Here is a 17,556-nt window from a genome sequence, read left to right on the forward strand (position 1 = left end):
GTGTCTTACGTAAATACTGGAGGAATCTACAGAAAAGTAGACCGTTAGCTTAGCTTAGCATAAAGACTGGAAACATCTTTATGCAAATAGTGAGATTGAGAGGAGGCCGAGGGACAGAAACGGGTTAGCATTCATGCTAAACTAAGGTAAACTAGCTAGCTCCATCTTCATATACATGTATATATATACACATATACATATGTATATATCTTGCATTCGTGGAAGTGGTGCCGGTCTACTGTAAACTGGAGGTGAATACGTGTATTTCCCAAATTATTGACTGATTCCTGTATAGATGCTCTTTGATATACAGTAGGTTTTATTTTATGTGCTGGCCTAACAGTGTCACAGAGAGAAAATTAGAGTAAAGATCAGGAAAATCTGCACGAAGAGACGTGACAAAAAGGTGAAGAAAACAGATAATACAGAATCATCAATGAGCAGAAGCATCATATCAACGTTTCTCAAGTTGCTGTATTAGTTTATATCTAACAAGACAGATGCATCTCCAATTACAGAGCGTGCCATCCGAGGCAAATCAGAGCAGATTTATTATTGTAATTATTATTCACTCTGCAGCAGTTATTTACTATTCAAGCAGCAGCAGCAGCAGCTATTTCTTGGCAAAGAGTTGGAGCGATAGTGCGCAGTTGGACGTGACAGTGGGCCTACCTTCACCATGCCAGTGTTCTCTGAGTTACTGTTCATCATGTCATTGAAGGATGTGAAAAGGTTCCTCAAGGACTCCATGAAGTCGGCCTCTCCTTTGTTCTCGTAGAGCCTAGGAGGAGACGGAGTAGAGAATTACACTGGCAGACGATCACAAGGCTGTTGTTTGTTTCATCCCTGTGTAAACAGCCCCGCCCGCAGTGGAAACAACAAGAGTTTCACGCTTCAATGTTAAATCATTAAAAGCAGCGAGCAGAATGGCCCGTGTGTATCGTCAATGCTAATATTATTGGATCAGAGCCACCGACGTAACTCTTTCTTCCGGGCAGATTAGCATTTAAAAACAACATGACAAGACCCTGAAGCACCTGCCTGCTGTCATGTGGAAACAGAAATGGGAAACATTAATGACCTATGCTAATGACTCTCCTCGAGTACTATTCCAGGAACAGAACGCAAATGCGATGCGAGGTTTCTGCAACGTTACTCTCTCAACATGTGGAGCAAATCGACTGCTAGTTTGCTTATGTGGAGCAAACGCTGCCCAGAGATTGCAGCCACCGAAAGCCAATGATCACAGAACAATTGCTGGAGAATAGTGCATTGGGACACAAAGCAGGGGCTTCCACCATAATCCCCCCCAAAAATGCAAATGCTTTTTATCCCACTTGCAGAGCCCATAAATCTGCCCAAACTGGGTATTAACTGTAAATGAGCCACGTGGTGCTCATTGCAAGGTAATTTACTGCATCAACTGCTCAGATTTAATACATTAAAAACTTTGTGAGAGAAATTGAAATGGTTTTCAACACATACACACACACACTCTGAAGCGGAGGGAGGCAGGTCAAAGAGGTGTGAAGTGTTTGGATTGCTCCACCACACCAGATTTCCCTGGCTCGCTTCCAGCGAGGTGGGTTTTGTGCAGCCACAATCCCTCATGGGGCTGCAGGTATTACATGGCCCATGATAGTCACTGTTGAGGGCTTACAGAAATCATAGGATTAGAGGCATCCTTCTTGGGCTCCCACAACAACAATTACTTAAAGCTGCCCCTCACCTGCAGCACCGAGGAGCAGAGTTGAGCTCCTGACAGCCACACCACTCACAAGTCGCAAGGGGAAAGTGTGATTAGAGCATCTCCTCTGCTATTTCATAGAAATGTTCAACGGGGGGTGGGGGGAGGGAGAAGCCAAAACGCGTGCCGATGATTAGAGCAGCACGACGGGCCTCGACAAACACGACTCTGGACTTAAGAAGAATTTTTAACTCGATGACAATGGCCAAACGGAGACGATACCGGCAATCCACCAAAAGCAGGCGCTTCAACGGCAACACACGGGACAAGAGGTCCTCGGATGTCCGTTTGGCTGTCACACGCCGCGAGCATGGACAAGAGAAAAAGAGAGCGGCGTTGCTGGAGTCTGATACGTGGGGGAAAGGACGAGGCGTCCTCTAGACATCAGACAGAAAAACCAATCAAACTCTGCACACTCAATTAGAGCAGGATCATACATCAGCCCCTCCGCCTCATTCAGTGGCTCTACAACATTATCGTCCATTTAACATCTCCACAGCCGATTATAAACGCATCCATTATGAACCAGCGCCTCGCCATCGGAAGCATTCACTTTTACCTGGTGCAACTTCATCCAACAGCGGTGACGCACTCTGGAGAGCACAATGCATGCTGCACACAATACGGATTTTTTATTCTGAATTGACAGCGAAACAACTCCATTATATAAATGAAAACTCTTAGCAGTAAGCAAACATATAATACATAATTATTTGTATTTGTCTGGAAGTGACCCATGTCTTCATCACTTGGCACTAAGGTCAATGTATATTCTTGCTGTCTAGACTCTGGAACAGCCTGTGTAGGGAGATCAGGTCTGCAAACCTTTTATCTTCTTTTAAAATCACTTTGTCGGTTTTTTAAACAACCCACTTTTTTTAGAATTGCTTTTCTGTGTTTTCAATTTGAATATTTTTATGATGTGTTAATTTGTTTTACTCTGCGTTTTGTTTTATGCTTTTAGTTCATTTCAGTCTCTTTGTAATTAACGAAAAATGCACGCACACAGACACACACACACACACACAGAGACACGCACACAGACACACACACACACAGAGACACACACACAAACACACACACACACAGCATTAAATGGCTGCATTCGGGACGTACTGGTTGAAGAGGACTCTGGAGCGGACGATGAACTTGAAGATGTACTCCAGAGCCTTCATGGCCTTCAGGAGCTGCTCCGTCAGCTTTTCAGCGTTGTCCACATAGTTCTTGAGAACTTTGGTCAACTTCCTTCAAAGCACAAGAAAGCAGAGCGTTAAATCTGCTCCTCACAGAATAGGATAGATGACTAGTATGACTGTGAGTGTCTTCGGTGTGGCTCTGTGCAGAGGGTAAGTAGCTCACGTGTACGCCAGCGTGGCACTGAAATGCTTTCGAATGTAGGTCTCCAGCACCGGGTTGAAGTGTTGGAACTTTCTGTCAGCTATGAGCCCAATTATGAACACCTGTCAGAAAACAGAGACGCATCCATTAGAATGTAAACCGCATCGCTCATAACGGAGAGAAACCGCCCGCCTTACTCAATATGCAGAGATTGGAAAATTAAACAAGATTGTGTTCGAGCAGAAAGCCATTTTCTCTAAATTCGTGAGCCTGCAGATAATCTAGGACCCCAAACACAACCTCTACCTCCTTTCTCGGACAGCCTAAACTGTTCTTTTGAGCAGTACAGCACAATGTTAGGTGATAGCACCGTAGATGGGATTCTGTCAGAGGCTTTGTCGACTCTTTGGCCACAAACTCTTAATTTTATAAATGGCAACGGCTCATTTCTTTCATCTGCAGTAAAATGAGACCTTCACTGTTTGACAAACGTGAACAAAATGCAACTCTGGCCCTACAAAGTTATGCAGATTAATGGAGCAGTGACATAAGATGCAGGGCTTCTGTGTATCCCGGCCGTCATTTATTTAATAGGGAACAATTTATGAGCTACAATATATTTGTCATACATTTTTTACGCTCCGTAATCTCGCACATGGGATGGAAAACGAGACAATATATGAGGTTAAAGTACTGACTTTAGTGTTTGAGAAAGACTTAAAACTGTAAGAATTGCAACTATATTGTATCTTTATACTTAATTTAACAATCAAAAATCCAGATTCATTGTTTTATTTCAAATCGAGTGTTTTGAGATAAAGAGCCAGAACAACCAAACTATGTGAATGTACAAAATACTTGTGAACTGCACTGCCATGTTGTGTCAACAGAGCTGCCTGTAGGTGTACTCTGTGTACTCTGTGTGTACTCTGCATACTCTTTTAGCACAACCTGTCCCCTTTTCTTTTCCCTCCCAACATCACAATCTTGCGTGGTCAACAATGACAAACACAGCATGTAGAAAAGTCTATTAAATGGTCCGGATCATACTTTGTTTTCCTGTTTTCTCCCATTCGGAGCTACAGCTTTAGAAGAGGAAAGAGACAGTTGAATGCAAACAAGTTCGTTTGGAAATCAAAAGGGCCAACACACACAGAGCAAAAGGCGCCTGTCAAGAGAGGTGTTTAGCATATGAAAGATTTGACAACACATTATATTTGCATCTGAGCTGCGAACGCGTCAACGTGTTTATTCCGACTGTCAAGACCCTCTCCTGCGAGGATCTCTTGTCTGCTGCTTCGCTCACCAAGGCATCGAACACCAAAGTATCAAAAGTGTCACTGTCGGAGTTCTCCATCATGATGTTGAAGAGAGCATCCAGAGTGTCTTGCAGGAACTGGAATGACAAGAGGAACAAAGCATGTTATGGCAGGCGCGACAATAAGACACGGACACGGACGTCGCAGTCTCGCTGCTTTCACCGCTCTCACGAGTCAAATTGAAAATCGCTTCTCTCTTTTCGGGAGTACATTTAAAAGCGTAAGAACCCCAATAACAGAGTGAGAGGCACGGAAATACAAGATAACGGTCGACGCAAGGACCTATGCGGGATGTTTACACTATTTCAGACAGAGTTGAAGCAGAAAATCAGCTGCAGGGGCTTTCTACGCTATTTAGTGAACAAATACATCCTTATAGAGCGAGGCGATTCAGATGCCGATACGTCACATATGGCAAGAAATATGCAAAATTAAAAAAAAGATATAATAAAAATGGATGTTTAGTGAAATAAATTGTTTTGTTAAACATAACTAATTTAGTTATTTTTTAAGCTAACCTCCGAAAGATGATAAAAAATCATTAAATGTAAAATCCTAATCCCCAATATCATGAGTGCAAACGAGCCCATACAACCCAACAATAAATGAATGGTTGAACTCCTGCTCTGATAGGGCCATGAGCTGCCCTTCACATCTGTTTAGATGAGCCAATGTAGTTCTATGAAGAGGGAAATAATTTCCCTGTCGGCACTACTAACTACACACACGGGGGAAACATGCTCCATTTACTCAGCCAATTTTGAGGCGAAGTGAAAACAGATGTAAAAGTGTCAGACACAGACGAGTCACAGTGTAACGTGAAGGCTCCGTCATCTGGATGTGGACGGGATTCATCACGCTGTCAGCGAGACCCAAACACGCACGATGTAATCTCAAGAAGGCCAGACGGAGACGACGAGGGAGTAGTGACCTGTTCACTCAATAAATAGCACATCGGGGTGATAAAAATATATTATGATTTAAAAAAAACACAACCGGTCACCTTCTCAACCTCTGGTGATCCATCTATGATCTATTCTTTGTGCATCGTATCGACTAAACGGTAGACGCCCGGAGCCATGTGGATACCCTGATGATGAATTGTCTCGTAAATGCCACGCTGAAAGTGTGTGACGTGAGCGCAGCCTCGGAGAACTTTGGGAGAGATGGAGTGCTAATGCGCTGGTAATAACAATCACACCCCCGTGGTTTAATGAACTGGTCCAGCTGGGGTTGACGCCTCTATCGGATCTGATCAAACCTGTCTGGGTGAAGGACTTCCTCAGATACGCCGCAGTCTGCCAGGGCCCCCCTACCAGCTCGAGCTAAACTTTATCTAGAGACTGATTTATTCTCCTGCCCCCACGCTGAGCACTTTAAGGGCCTGCGTACACGTCTGACAGCAAGTCATCTCCCGCCCTGCGCTGCACTGTGCGTTTCCCTCCTTAGCATCCTGCTCCCTCCGACAGGCAGCGAAACCCTTCGTGAATCTGCTGCCAAGAAGCTGTAACCTTCAGGAACACCACACAGGATTGGGACTGCCTTGTTTATGTCGCCAGCTGTTGAGGTATATATTTTGTATTTGTTTTGTCAGTCTGTTCGGAGAGAAGGTACATTTTCAAGGATACAAGAGTTGTAAAAAAAAAAAAAAAGAAAAAGAGGTGGTGAGTTAAGACCGTTAGAGTTTTGTGACTCATCGTTAAAAACAAACAAAAGTCGTCAGCACATTGCAGGAATGACTTTTGCCCTCTGACCTTGACGACCTCGCCACCGTCCACCTTCATCAGCTGACGGAGGTTCTGCTGCAGCAGGCTGGTGTTGGAGCGCCACTTCAGCAGGCCGAGCAAGTCCACTGAAACCAAAACAAACAAGCAAAAAATGTTATAAAAAAAGCCATTACCACAAAGCGCAGCGTGATGTTCATCCTGCCAACGGTAACGCGGCGTGAAGAGGGATTGAGAGGCAGCGAGAAATGACAATTAAGGTTGAACATTTGAATGTAATGAGTGTTGTGGGGCCATTTGTTTGAGACGTCTCCCCCGCCCTTCACACAAGTCAGTTAGTGAATTTCCTAAACGTGGCGCAAGTCATTCTATTAGATCGCTTACTTCAATCATGGAAAATGAATTTAGTCACAAGAGGATGAGTCACGATGCGATTAATCACGCTCGAGGGAGCGCTCGTTCAGTCCACCTTTGGCAGATTATCAAATTGGGAGCCTCAAAATGTCCATTTGTTCAGGGTTAGTAAGCGCCAGCCTGTGAAACCCAGTCGGATCTTTTTTCAAGTTATAAGACATCGGACTCATAAATGATGATGACTAATTGCTGCAGCTATTGTCCAGAAACCCCATGTAGCAGATTTATTATGTTTTATTAGCCTCGCCTGCATGGAACAGCAGCTTCTCCCTCTCTCTGCTCGCCATGGCCGATCGGCTCCGTGAGAGCCGATGAAACCTGGTGAGAAAGTGATGTATGCCCGTCATCTGCAAACCTGACAACCTACCAGGGTCCAGTCACAAGACCCCTATCGAAAATAACCAGGGATCCCCCCTCCCCAAGGAGGTATAGGTATAAAAACGACAGGGTTAGCCACTCAGAGAGACACGTGTAATGAAATGAGAATAAATCATCGCTGGGGCGCTGCCGGTAGAGGTCACGCCCTCTGTAACACACGAGACAGTGAGGCATGGTGTGTGTGTGTGTGTGTGTGTGTGTGTGTGTGTGTGTGTGTGTGTGTGTGTGTGTGTGTGTGTGTGTGTGTGTGTGTGTGTGTGTGTGTGTGTGTGTGTGTGTGTGTGTGTGTGTGTGTGTGTGTGTGTGTGTGTGTGTGTGTGTGTGTGTGTGTGTGATGCGCCATGCATGGAAGTGCCAGCCACAAACAATATCTTGCTTGAGAATGGATGTCTTTGTAGCCAGCCGAATATAAAAAATAAAAAAAGCTGCAGAAGTGGCAGATGGAGAGTGGTGGAATAATCAATTCTGGAAAAATAGGTCGCATTGTCACTGAACAACTGAAACGCAAACGACTTCCCATTGCCATTTAAATGTTTGTTTGCGATAAAACTTGCCTGACAAGAGCTTTTTTTGCACATGTTTTAACACACAAACACAACCATTAAGTCTGAATAGCTTGTTCACTTTTACATGAACAGTTATAGCCTTGTATTTCGTAATGAGTTTAAAAGTGCAAGGTTTTTTAAATACAGTGCCGCAAAAGCAGCTTTAAGCAGTATAAATATTACTTCTCTAGTTTAAAACTTAACTTAAATCATAATTCAATATTTTTTCTCCTTCCAGCTAAGGTAGGAACGGGATGCTAATTTGTCTTTCGGCGGGCACCGTCCGCTCCCAGCTCTGCTGCCATTATATCTCTGCTTCTCCTCCAGCATCCGTTTAGTGGAGCACACTGCAAACACCCAGCGACGAGCCAGCAGCCACTTCACAAGAGCTCCCAGCGCCGGGAGACCGCATGCATAAATCTAGCTTAATTAAAAATAAAGAGTGTTTCATCTCAGATGTGGGGATCAGGGATGAGGTGTCATGTGTATGAAGCAAGCAGTCTGTTGAAGGGGCATTCAAAGGGCCGTCCCCGTCCTCCCCGTCGGGCGGCAGGGCCCCAGGAGGAAGACGGGGCTGTCAAACTAATAGCTGGGTGCTTCGGTCAGGCCTCTGTAAGCCCATTTATCATCGTCTGGTCAACACCTCAAAAACCAACCTGCTTCACTTACAGAAAGAAGAAGCACAAGAACAGGACTGTTGAACATTGTTGCTAAGAGAATTACGATGCTACAATAAGGATTTGTCGATTTAGAAGTGTCCATCAACTAGTTGCCGATTACCAACTAGGTCCAGGCTACGAGCTGGTTGCAAGCAATAGCGTTAAAATAATCAAAGATTGTTAACAGCCTCTTCAAAATGTTTTAGCATAAAACAATAGTGAATAACAATATCTCCTCTAAACAGCATTTAAAACTCCTCAGAGTATCATGTTCCATATGTTTAACATCGTTATCTTATCTTTAATATCAGAATTTAAAGCCACAGTAACATGAACTACTCCTACGAGCAACATGTTGGTTCATGAAGATCAGAGATCCAATTGGTTCTTAATTAAGGATTTTATATTTCTAAATCTGTTGGAGTTATTAAAATTGCCTTTACATCAGCGTAGTAAAAAAAAACAATTGACGATCATCCCTTGGATCGTCGATATGCGCTCCGATCGCCGAGAAGGAGCATCTGAAATTGAAGATGATGAATCAGATTAGAAGGAAACGGTGGGAGTTTTAAAAGAAGCTCTAGGCTTTAATAAAGCAGACGGACGCAGACGGAGAGAGAGATTGGCTCTGCATTGATTTATTAAAAGAGCTCAAACCTTTTCCTCGAGCTTTGGCGTGGGATGACCTCCCGTGGGAGACAGACACACACACACACACGCCTCTCTGTTTAATCAAACTCAGTGTGCAGTGCCGACGAGGCGTCCTGATCCCCGAGCACCTACTGGTGCCTTGCAAATTAGCGCCACAAAGTGTCAGGTAAATATCAGCAGAGGAGCCGCTCTACCGGCTTGAATCTTCTCGCCGGGACACACGCTGCTGCTGCCGACACCGGCGGCTCTCCCACAGGAACAACGAGGGAAACGTGTAGAAAGGAAATGTTAAGTGGACAACAGGGAGAGGAAATGGTGATGAATGTCTTCATGTTAAATATTGGACATCTGCAGTTTAGACTAGGGTTTGAGCGACTGACATGACTTCCCTATCGGCTGCAATGGGAGTGGGCGGGTTATGCTTATGAAACTGAGGCCGCTGACATCACCAGCCACCGAGCCGAGGAGGAGGGCACACACACACACACACACACACACAACTGTACATAAATGACGACTTGTACCTTAATAACCCTCAAAGGGAACTGTAACTACACACACAATGCCCCCTTCCTTATACACAATAAAATGCTCACAGCAACAAAAGCCTCCCCTGGAATAGATGTAACACGTTTTGGGTTCTGCAGTGACCTTGTTTCTGTGGCTTTAAGATTATTTGTTGTGCATGTTATCTGGGCCACATCTAGGAATGCAACAATGAAAAATCTACTTTTTTCCTCCCATTCTACTCTCTATTGGACGACAACAGCAATTTCCACGAGGTCACACGAGGGCTCCGCATTAGTATGTGGCTGGTAGAGACACGATCTTTTACTGAAGAAGATGGATGCAGACAGCTGTTCCTCTGGCTCAAAGCCAGTCAGATGAAAATCCACTGATTTAGGACTATCTGTGGCGCATCCAGATCCAACAACCACGCAGGTATTTTAATATTTCAAGAGGATGTATGACAGTTAATTGCTTAGATTGCTTAAAGTAAAAGGGAGCAAGAAACACAAGCTGTCACACAAGATCACAACGCTCTTAAGCAAACCTCCAGGTGGGCCAAACCTATCTGGAACACTGTTGTAAACAGCCATTGTGGCGAACAGATTAAAACTACTGGATTAACCTTGACCTCTTGTTTTTGCCTTAATGAGCATGCATAGTTTTCCGCGCAACGAGGGATTATCACCTACATTCAGGGTGTACTTGCCTTTGGATAAAGTGGTGTGGACAGTCTGGCTGAACAACAAAGCGATGTTTCTATGTTCCTCGTTCACTTTGGCGGGCGGTGTCAAGTTATAAAGAGGTGTAATTATCCTTTAATAAAATGTAAAACTTTAAGAGAGGACGTTGTTGTATTTAATAGACCACAAGTTGCTGATCTTCCCTGGCCTTTACTTTACTTTTGCAATACCACCTGCTCCTGAAGGGAGGATTTAAATATTCAAAAGGATGATATCATATCATGCACATGAATAAAATGAACAGGTTCGTAGTGCTTCTCTTTTTACGGGGATACATAAGAATTACACAAAAAGAGCTCGGCTACACAAAACAACAGTTCGACAGTTCCCTCTGAGCGTATCCTTGTTGCCCTCGCCTGACTATTTAAAATGATCTTTGTGTTACCATGAATAAAAACATTAGGACTCGATGAACTCCGTATTCAAACAGGTTGTTGCTTTGGGCAAGCAAAACAATTAATTTCAATTTGAGTCAAAGCCAGCCTGCGGTGAATCTGCTTCCTTCTCTCTCTTTCTCTTTCAGGCCGTGGCCAAACAAAACCGAGAGGAACGAGGAAGCTTTCGTTTAGGCTCTAATTAAAATGGTGACTCAGTCCTGCATACCAAAAAAAGGAACAAGGGAGAACGGGCAGAGGAGAGCAACGCAGATATTTAGGATGGTTCTGTTTAGAGTGACTGTGACATGTCCAATAGGGTTCACAGTGATGTCTGCTGGGATGTATAAACATGTGTAAAGGCTGGGGGGCGGGGCCAAAACAGGCCAAAACCCCTCATCCATTAGCTACAGAGGCAGCGATGGGGATTTCTTTAGCTTATTGAATGTAGATCTTCGCAGCACACTGAGAAATGACTCTGCTAGACTGGCAACAGTAAGCAAATGCGATTGTGAAGCATGGAAGCCGTTACCGTTCTGTGTGAGCTTGGTGGAGCAGACCAGGGTGGAGATCTGGAAGGAGTCCTTGCTGATGGAGCAGTTGCCCAGGTTCTGGGAGTTTTTCCCCGTGGTGGAGTAGCCCTTCTCCTCCAGCTCCAGCTTGGTGGCCGGAAGGCTCAAGTACAGAGACGAGTCCTCCAACCTCTTTGCTTCTGCCTGGTTTTCCAGGAAGAGACAATGGAAAGCCGTAGCTGCTCGTCATGTTGTCATGAAGTGTTATGTTCTATCACTGTGCTTATATGCTTTCAATTATGTTTACTGCTCGCTGTTGCATGTGAGATTTATTTACCAAAAAGTAACGTTGACTGACAATGGCAATGCAAAACATAAAGAAACATTTTCCCACATCGACCTTTTAAATTAAGATAAAAGGTATTATTATACAAGGAATTTTAATTGGAATGTAAAGTAATTTCATTGCGAGGGTGGATGCGTATCAACCATGCGATTCTCCATGGAAGGCAGAGAAGCCGTTATTACTACTACTATAACTACAAATGGGATTCTTCAACCTGGACTGTGGTCATGTGGGCGGCTGGGCTGGTACAGCAGAACAGCAGGCGGACAGCTGCCTGTAATACGGGCTACTTCTTATTTACCTTGTACACGATGAGATCGTGCTCGCCGTCCCTCAGAGTGGTCCCATCGTACCTCATCAACTTCACAAAAGACAGAGCAAATATCTTCTCCGATTTGTCTTTGGCTGCGGGAAGAAGACGAAGAAAAACAGCGACATCACTTTCCTGCTCATTAAAAAAAAAAAACTTTGCTTTTGGTGAATATTTGCAAATGAATCATGTCACGTTTGTTCACATGCAAATTGTGCGTCTTATTGCAGTAAACCATGCTGCGAGGCTGACTTTGAATTATGAACAAGCTCGCAGACAAATAAAAACAAATAATCCCAAATGTCAATCTCATCATAACAGGCTCGGAGTCAGCTTAAAGTATTGTTCCCTCCTGATGTCTCTTGTAATACTGTGACAGTATCGGTACATAAAAGATCTATTTTGACAGCATTAGGAGCAAATAAACATGGCTGTGAATGAATTGTGGGAAAGGTGGGAGGTGCAATGAAAGAAATTGTGTTAATTACAAACCGATAAATGCAGCATCTGAGCGATCATAATTGCGATTGATTTCATCATAAACACAAGATAAAAAATAAAAAAAATTGCTCATTTTAAAAAGAAAGGAACACTTTTCTCTAAGTAGCTTATTAATCATATAGAAGCCACAAGGTTCGGATTTAGATCCCCCACATGTCCACTTGCTGTAAGCGTATGAATAAACACGAGCACTTGGTCTCAGGCAAGCAGCGGTGAACAGTTTGTGTAATCCCTCCAGGGCGAAGAAAGGATCATCATTGCTCGAGCGTGCTTGCACATGCAAGCCCACACACACACACACATACATGCGCGTGTGTACAACGCTGTTTGGGTTCGTTGAGGGGGAAGCGCTGCATAAACAAGACACGAGAGTTATGACTTTGTCCTGTAACCAAGCAGCGTCTGGAGAGGCCAACATATATCATCATGGATCAACAAGCTCAAATTTACGTGCAGGGAGATGTGATTCATCGAAATATCTCACGCATTCTATCTGCATAAATCACCTCATTGGTTTGCTGCCTGCAGCTCCGCCGGTGAATAATTGCCGGGCTGGCTTGAGAGGAACCAGAGGAGGGAAAACACTGTATGCATGCCACCCAGTTGAGAACTATTTATTAGTGACTTCCTACAGAGAGAAGTAAATCTGCATTTCTTTGGGGGCAGGGGTCACTTTCAGGACAGAGAAGCCTTTTTTTTTCAGCGCATCAAAGTCAAGTTTGTTTGGAAGTTCTGCAGGCTTTCACCTCTAAGGTGGCCTTGTCAGTTCAAATTTATGTTGTGTGTACCTTTTAAAGACGACCCCCCCTCACCTCCCCTCCCCCACCCGACTCCTCATGTCGTAGCCCAATGAAACAGAAACGAGGAGATTTGAGAACCTCAAATCCAGAAGTATATGCTGTATATACTGTTTAGTTTATAAGTGGCATATGCAACAGATTTGAAAGTATTTACAGGTACCCATGAATCCAAAAGGCAATTCCGGGCGGGAAAGCCCAGGTGGCTTGACGCCTGCACAGATGCAGCCAATCAGAAACTTGGAAGTTAGATAAATGTGTCCAGGGATGCGAATGACCAGGTGTCTCTGTGATGGGATACAACACACTCCCGGACAAGGAAATAAAAGGCATACACCACCTACAAATATATATAATCCGGCCAATACGTGTTTCCAACATATCCCCCTATTAAACTTTTGGCAGCATCAGCATGCCCCTCCATTCCCAGAGTCACTTGAGGTGAGCCAGTTTCTAAATCAACCATTACAGCACGATAACAGCAAGTCACAGAGTTTCAAAGGCATGCCTCGTAACAGCATTAGTCCCCGCAGAAGCAAGGTGCCAAGCATGACAAGAAGGCTCTCCAAGTGGATTATAAGCCAGCAGTGAGCTCGGAGACCTGGGCCGTTTTCCCTCAAACCACCTGCGAGGAGGAAAACGGAGCTGAAGGATTTTGGAACCGGAGGATGACGGCAGCTGCTGATTGCTTTACTAAAGGGAAAGGTATACATCCCTCCACTGACATCCTCCCAATTCTGCTTCGCCTTCCGTGCACTACGACCCGATTGTTCGATGCGCGTGTCGTATTATACACCGGTCGTGGCTCCCGGTACCCAACCAAAAATTATTTTAGCCTGCACCGCTCCTGCTGCTGGAGGGATGGCCTCGCCGTGTGGCGGGCAGATGGGACGGCAGGGCTGCCAATAGCAGGCTTCTGTGCCCTCTACGCCATAAAATCGAGAAAGGGTGTTAAAAACAGAAGGAGATACAACATTGGCTGCATTCAGCCCTACACTGGTCCCAATAAACAACTGGGTCCTCGGGCATGTATCACGTCCCAGCTGTAGTCTCTGACAAGCCACTTCATGATGCTGATGTGTGGAGAGAGAATGTGACAAAGGGTGAGCTTCAAAGTATTTATCACTGAGCAGCACATCTGCTCCGATTGGATATCTTCCATTATTTTATGCTGCGGATAGATTAGCAGCCAATTGTGCAGCTGTTCATTGGCAAAACGGATAATTCAGAGCGCAGACATTCGTACTCACAGTCCTGCGATGAACGGTGGCGAAAGGTGAACCGCAGGTGGCTCCGGTTCACGTCCTCGATCGGGATAGCGACCTGAGTTGAAGGACAGAAAAGTGTGAGGCATCGTCACCCATGAATCAGAACTCGCTATGCACATTTGTTTTTCAGGGCACGCCGGGAGCAGAAAGAGCCCCAAATTCTTGTTCATACTCTCTAGAAATGATTTGAAAACTAATGACGAGTAGAATGGCTTGCAACAGAGCGCGACTAACGTCGTCATGTTGATAGAAAATGTATACAGGGACAAACTGTCCCGTGACGCCTCTGGGACAAACGAGAGCTAACCGCTAATGGAGCTAAACACACAGCAGGGCCGAGAGTTTCTGTTCAGAGGAGCATTTACTCCTGTTATGTTCTGTTCTGTAATGAAACACACTGCTGAGCTATTTGTACTTTGGGAACAAAAAGTCTTACGTCGCCGTTATTGATTACGAAGTGCTTCACATAAACTAAAACAAGGCACGGCATTTCACTGGCAAATGTCATAATTTCATTCCTCAACATGTTAATGTTGTTTTTATTCTGCCACTAACAGCCATAGATGATAACGACAAAGTATTGTTTTACAGCACGCTTCTGGGTCTGTGAAACAAAGTCTGGAGCCCTGGTTTGCAAAACGGTTACTTGTGATGTAAAGTATGTGTGATTTGTAGTAAATTAGCTCATATACATTTTTCAAATGGATGAATATTCACCACTGCAGAGGTAAGGAGAGTGACACACCTTTATTGTTTCAAACCAGCGGGACTGCTTCACTTGGTAGTAAATGACAGACTTGTACTCATTGATCCCCTCGTCTCCAGCTCCAGGGAAAATGACATTCTAGACGAGAAAGAAAATACACAAATCACAATGCGAATATATGGTTATACTGGCATAGCAGCGAGTGTGTTCTAAGTGGCAAAATTATGATGGTTGAGTTATTAGAACTGTCAAACCATCAGCACACCTGCAGCATGTGGAAAATTGACTTGCATTTATTTCATCAAATTTAGTCCCCTGAGGCAGAAAGCTTATCTAGTATTGGCCTTTAAAAGCCTGGATGCAGTTAATGCATGCACACCTGCCTGTTGGCTGCCAATCTTATGACAGCATTGTGGAAATAAGAAATGAATTAGAAATACATTATTTAAGGAGCTGTGGCTCCTATGCAGTGAGAAGTGGAGGGAAGCCAGGCGCAGGGAAGCACACCAGCTGCTGCTGATGGAACCAGCCGTGTAAATTGGTCTTCCTCCTGGGTCCCCTGAGTTTCGACAACGGGTCAGGGTGCGTATGTAAAATACTATGCGCACACCCCCTACCGGGGGATTTGGCAGGAGGGCTTCAGTGACAGCGGATGGCGCACATGTCTTAGTTTCTTTCAATCCGCGCTCAGCCAGCCTACCTCTTTCCTCCCCACTACTCCAGCTGACTTCTTGGCCACGGTGCTGCTAAAATACTCCAACACTAATGGCTTCTGACAACCAGCTATTATGAGGAATAACGGGCCCCTGTCTCCCCTGGCCCCGCCGAGCAGATCTGGGGGTGGGGCAGGTGCTATCTCTAGCAACCCTTTCCCCTTCACTAAAAAGGCCAGGATTCATGGCGGCTTCAGATTTCGGAGAGACAAAGACAGGAAAGTGGTCGCGGTGTTGCCGCAGGTTGTGTGTGGGGAGGTGCTGATACGTTGGGGGTGATGAGTCCCTGTCCAGCATCACAAATCTTTTTTGGGACAGAGGAGGGATGACTAAAGAGGCAGAAAGAGACCAGAGAAGAATGGATGAGATAAGAGGGCTGAGACCGAGACAGAAACAGCCAGAGAAAAATACACAAAAGCTTTAACCTAATATAAACCTTGCATCAATGTGAGCAATTTAATCTGGCTATTTTCAAGTGCCTCGTGCATGAAGGCTTCTTTTTTTTACATTACATGAACCACTTGATGAAATCAAAACAGACTGAAGGTTAAGTTGAATTCAAGAGAAAGTTTATATTATTAAAAGATCAGACTGAAACAGTTTCAGACATTCAATCCAGGAAGGAAGAGGAAGACGTTGACCAATTAGCCCTGATCCCTGGAGAACAAAACAGATGGGACTCAGCAACTGCAAGACAAGATGCTGAAGGGAGCTGCAGGGACACATGGCCATGATCCCCGTAGATGTGATCAACGTCACTTGATCACTGTTGACGGCTGTCAACAACTCAAATCTTTACATCTCGGAGGCACTCGCAGGGTTTAAATACGCAGTTAAATGTTCCATTGACACCGACTGAAAAGAGCTGGGCAGTCAACCCAAACTGTGTTTAACCCCCAAGTATCAAATTCTATTTTGTTTAAAAATCGTAGCTACTGCAGTAGCACTGAGATGATCCTCTTTACAAATGTTGTTATTCAGGGCATTTACTATTTTTGGGTGACTCATCATTTTGAAACCTGGACCAAAACGTATGTATTATGCTGGCACCAGACTGAGAGAGCAAGTCACACCTGTTTACTGTACTGTAGGTGCAACATACACAACATAAACACAGTACAGCTTCTTGTAGATGACTATTAGACTGTGTAGTATAAAATGTAAATAAAACAGTATCAAATAAAACAGTATCACTACTACATATAGAAATGAGAAGCGCACTTGAATATTAGAAAACCTTTTTTTCCATCTAAAAGATGTCTCCATGTAATTCATTACAAATTAAACCACAAATTTAACATCCAAAAATAATCCCAACGTGAGTACGCAATGTCTGTATTGTCATTTGCTTCCTGTACCATCTGACAGAAGCCAGGATCATCACTGCCATTTGCTGCTTGGGAACTATATTTACAGTATAATCACCACTGATCCTCACACTTCCCATGCCTGCCGAGCCAAATCACCGACGCAGCCTCTCAATTTAAGACTAATGTGTATAATTGAGGCAGCTACGGGTAATAGCCCTCTCCTCCGATTGGCTATTTAGGAGAGGCCTCCCCAGGACCACCAATGGCTCATCTAAATCCACCTCTCCATCATCAGTCCTTGTAACTTACACTCTCACTTCACGTACACAGCCCAGAACAACAATAACACCCGTAGACTTTATAGAAAATACCAGATATACCTTAAAGCTACTATGAGGAACTTTCATGTTATGTCAAATTTTGTGGTTAAAAAAAGCCGTAGTGTTTCCAAGATGCCAGACTCCCTTGAGAAAACCTGTTTTTAAAAAGTTCCTCGCAGTACCTTTAACTTAACGCAAACTATTACAAGAACTGTGGCCTCAAAAAAATCAAGAAAGAGTTCATTCAAAAGTCTCTAAATCATAAACAGTACATTCACAGACACGTAAGCACCCACTCCCACAGAAACACGCCTCCTCATGTCCAACTCTAAACCTCTCATATCCCCATTAACTGTTGGCCTCTGCAGAACAAG

The 17,556-nt window shown here is 44.3% G+C and overlaps 1 protein-coding gene across 1 annotated transcript in view; it reads right to left on the reverse strand.

Moving 5' to 3' along the window:
- Positions 1–17,556, reverse strand: part of dock1 (dedicator of cytokinesis 1) — a 161,737-nt gene that overhangs the window by 113,112 nt on the left and 31,069 nt on the right. Inside the window, exons 15-23 of the mRNA XM_068582553.1 lie at positions 14,879–14,977; positions 14,116–14,188; positions 11,559–11,662; positions 10,932–11,115; positions 6,159–6,256; positions 4,392–4,481; positions 3,107–3,207; positions 2,864–2,992; positions 673–781 (exon numbers count right to left, since the gene is read on the reverse strand). Coding sequence (XP_068438654.1) covers positions 673–781; positions 2,864–2,992; positions 3,107–3,207; positions 4,392–4,481; positions 6,159–6,256; positions 10,932–11,115; positions 11,559–11,662; positions 14,116–14,188; positions 14,879–14,977 — 987 coding nt within the window. The remainder of the gene's footprint in view (positions 1–672; positions 782–2,863; positions 2,993–3,106; positions 3,208–4,391; positions 4,482–6,158; positions 6,257–10,931; positions 11,116–11,558; positions 11,663–14,115; positions 14,189–14,878; positions 14,978–17,556) is intronic.

The sequence above is a fragment of the Clinocottus analis genome, unplaced genomic scaffold (genome assembly GCF_023055335.1).
Source record: "Clinocottus analis isolate CAN_PGR_092001 unplaced genomic scaffold, fCliAna1.0.p SCAF_19, whole genome shotgun sequence".
NCBI lineage: Eukaryota > Metazoa > Chordata > Actinopteri > Perciformes > Cottidae > Clinocottus > Clinocottus analis.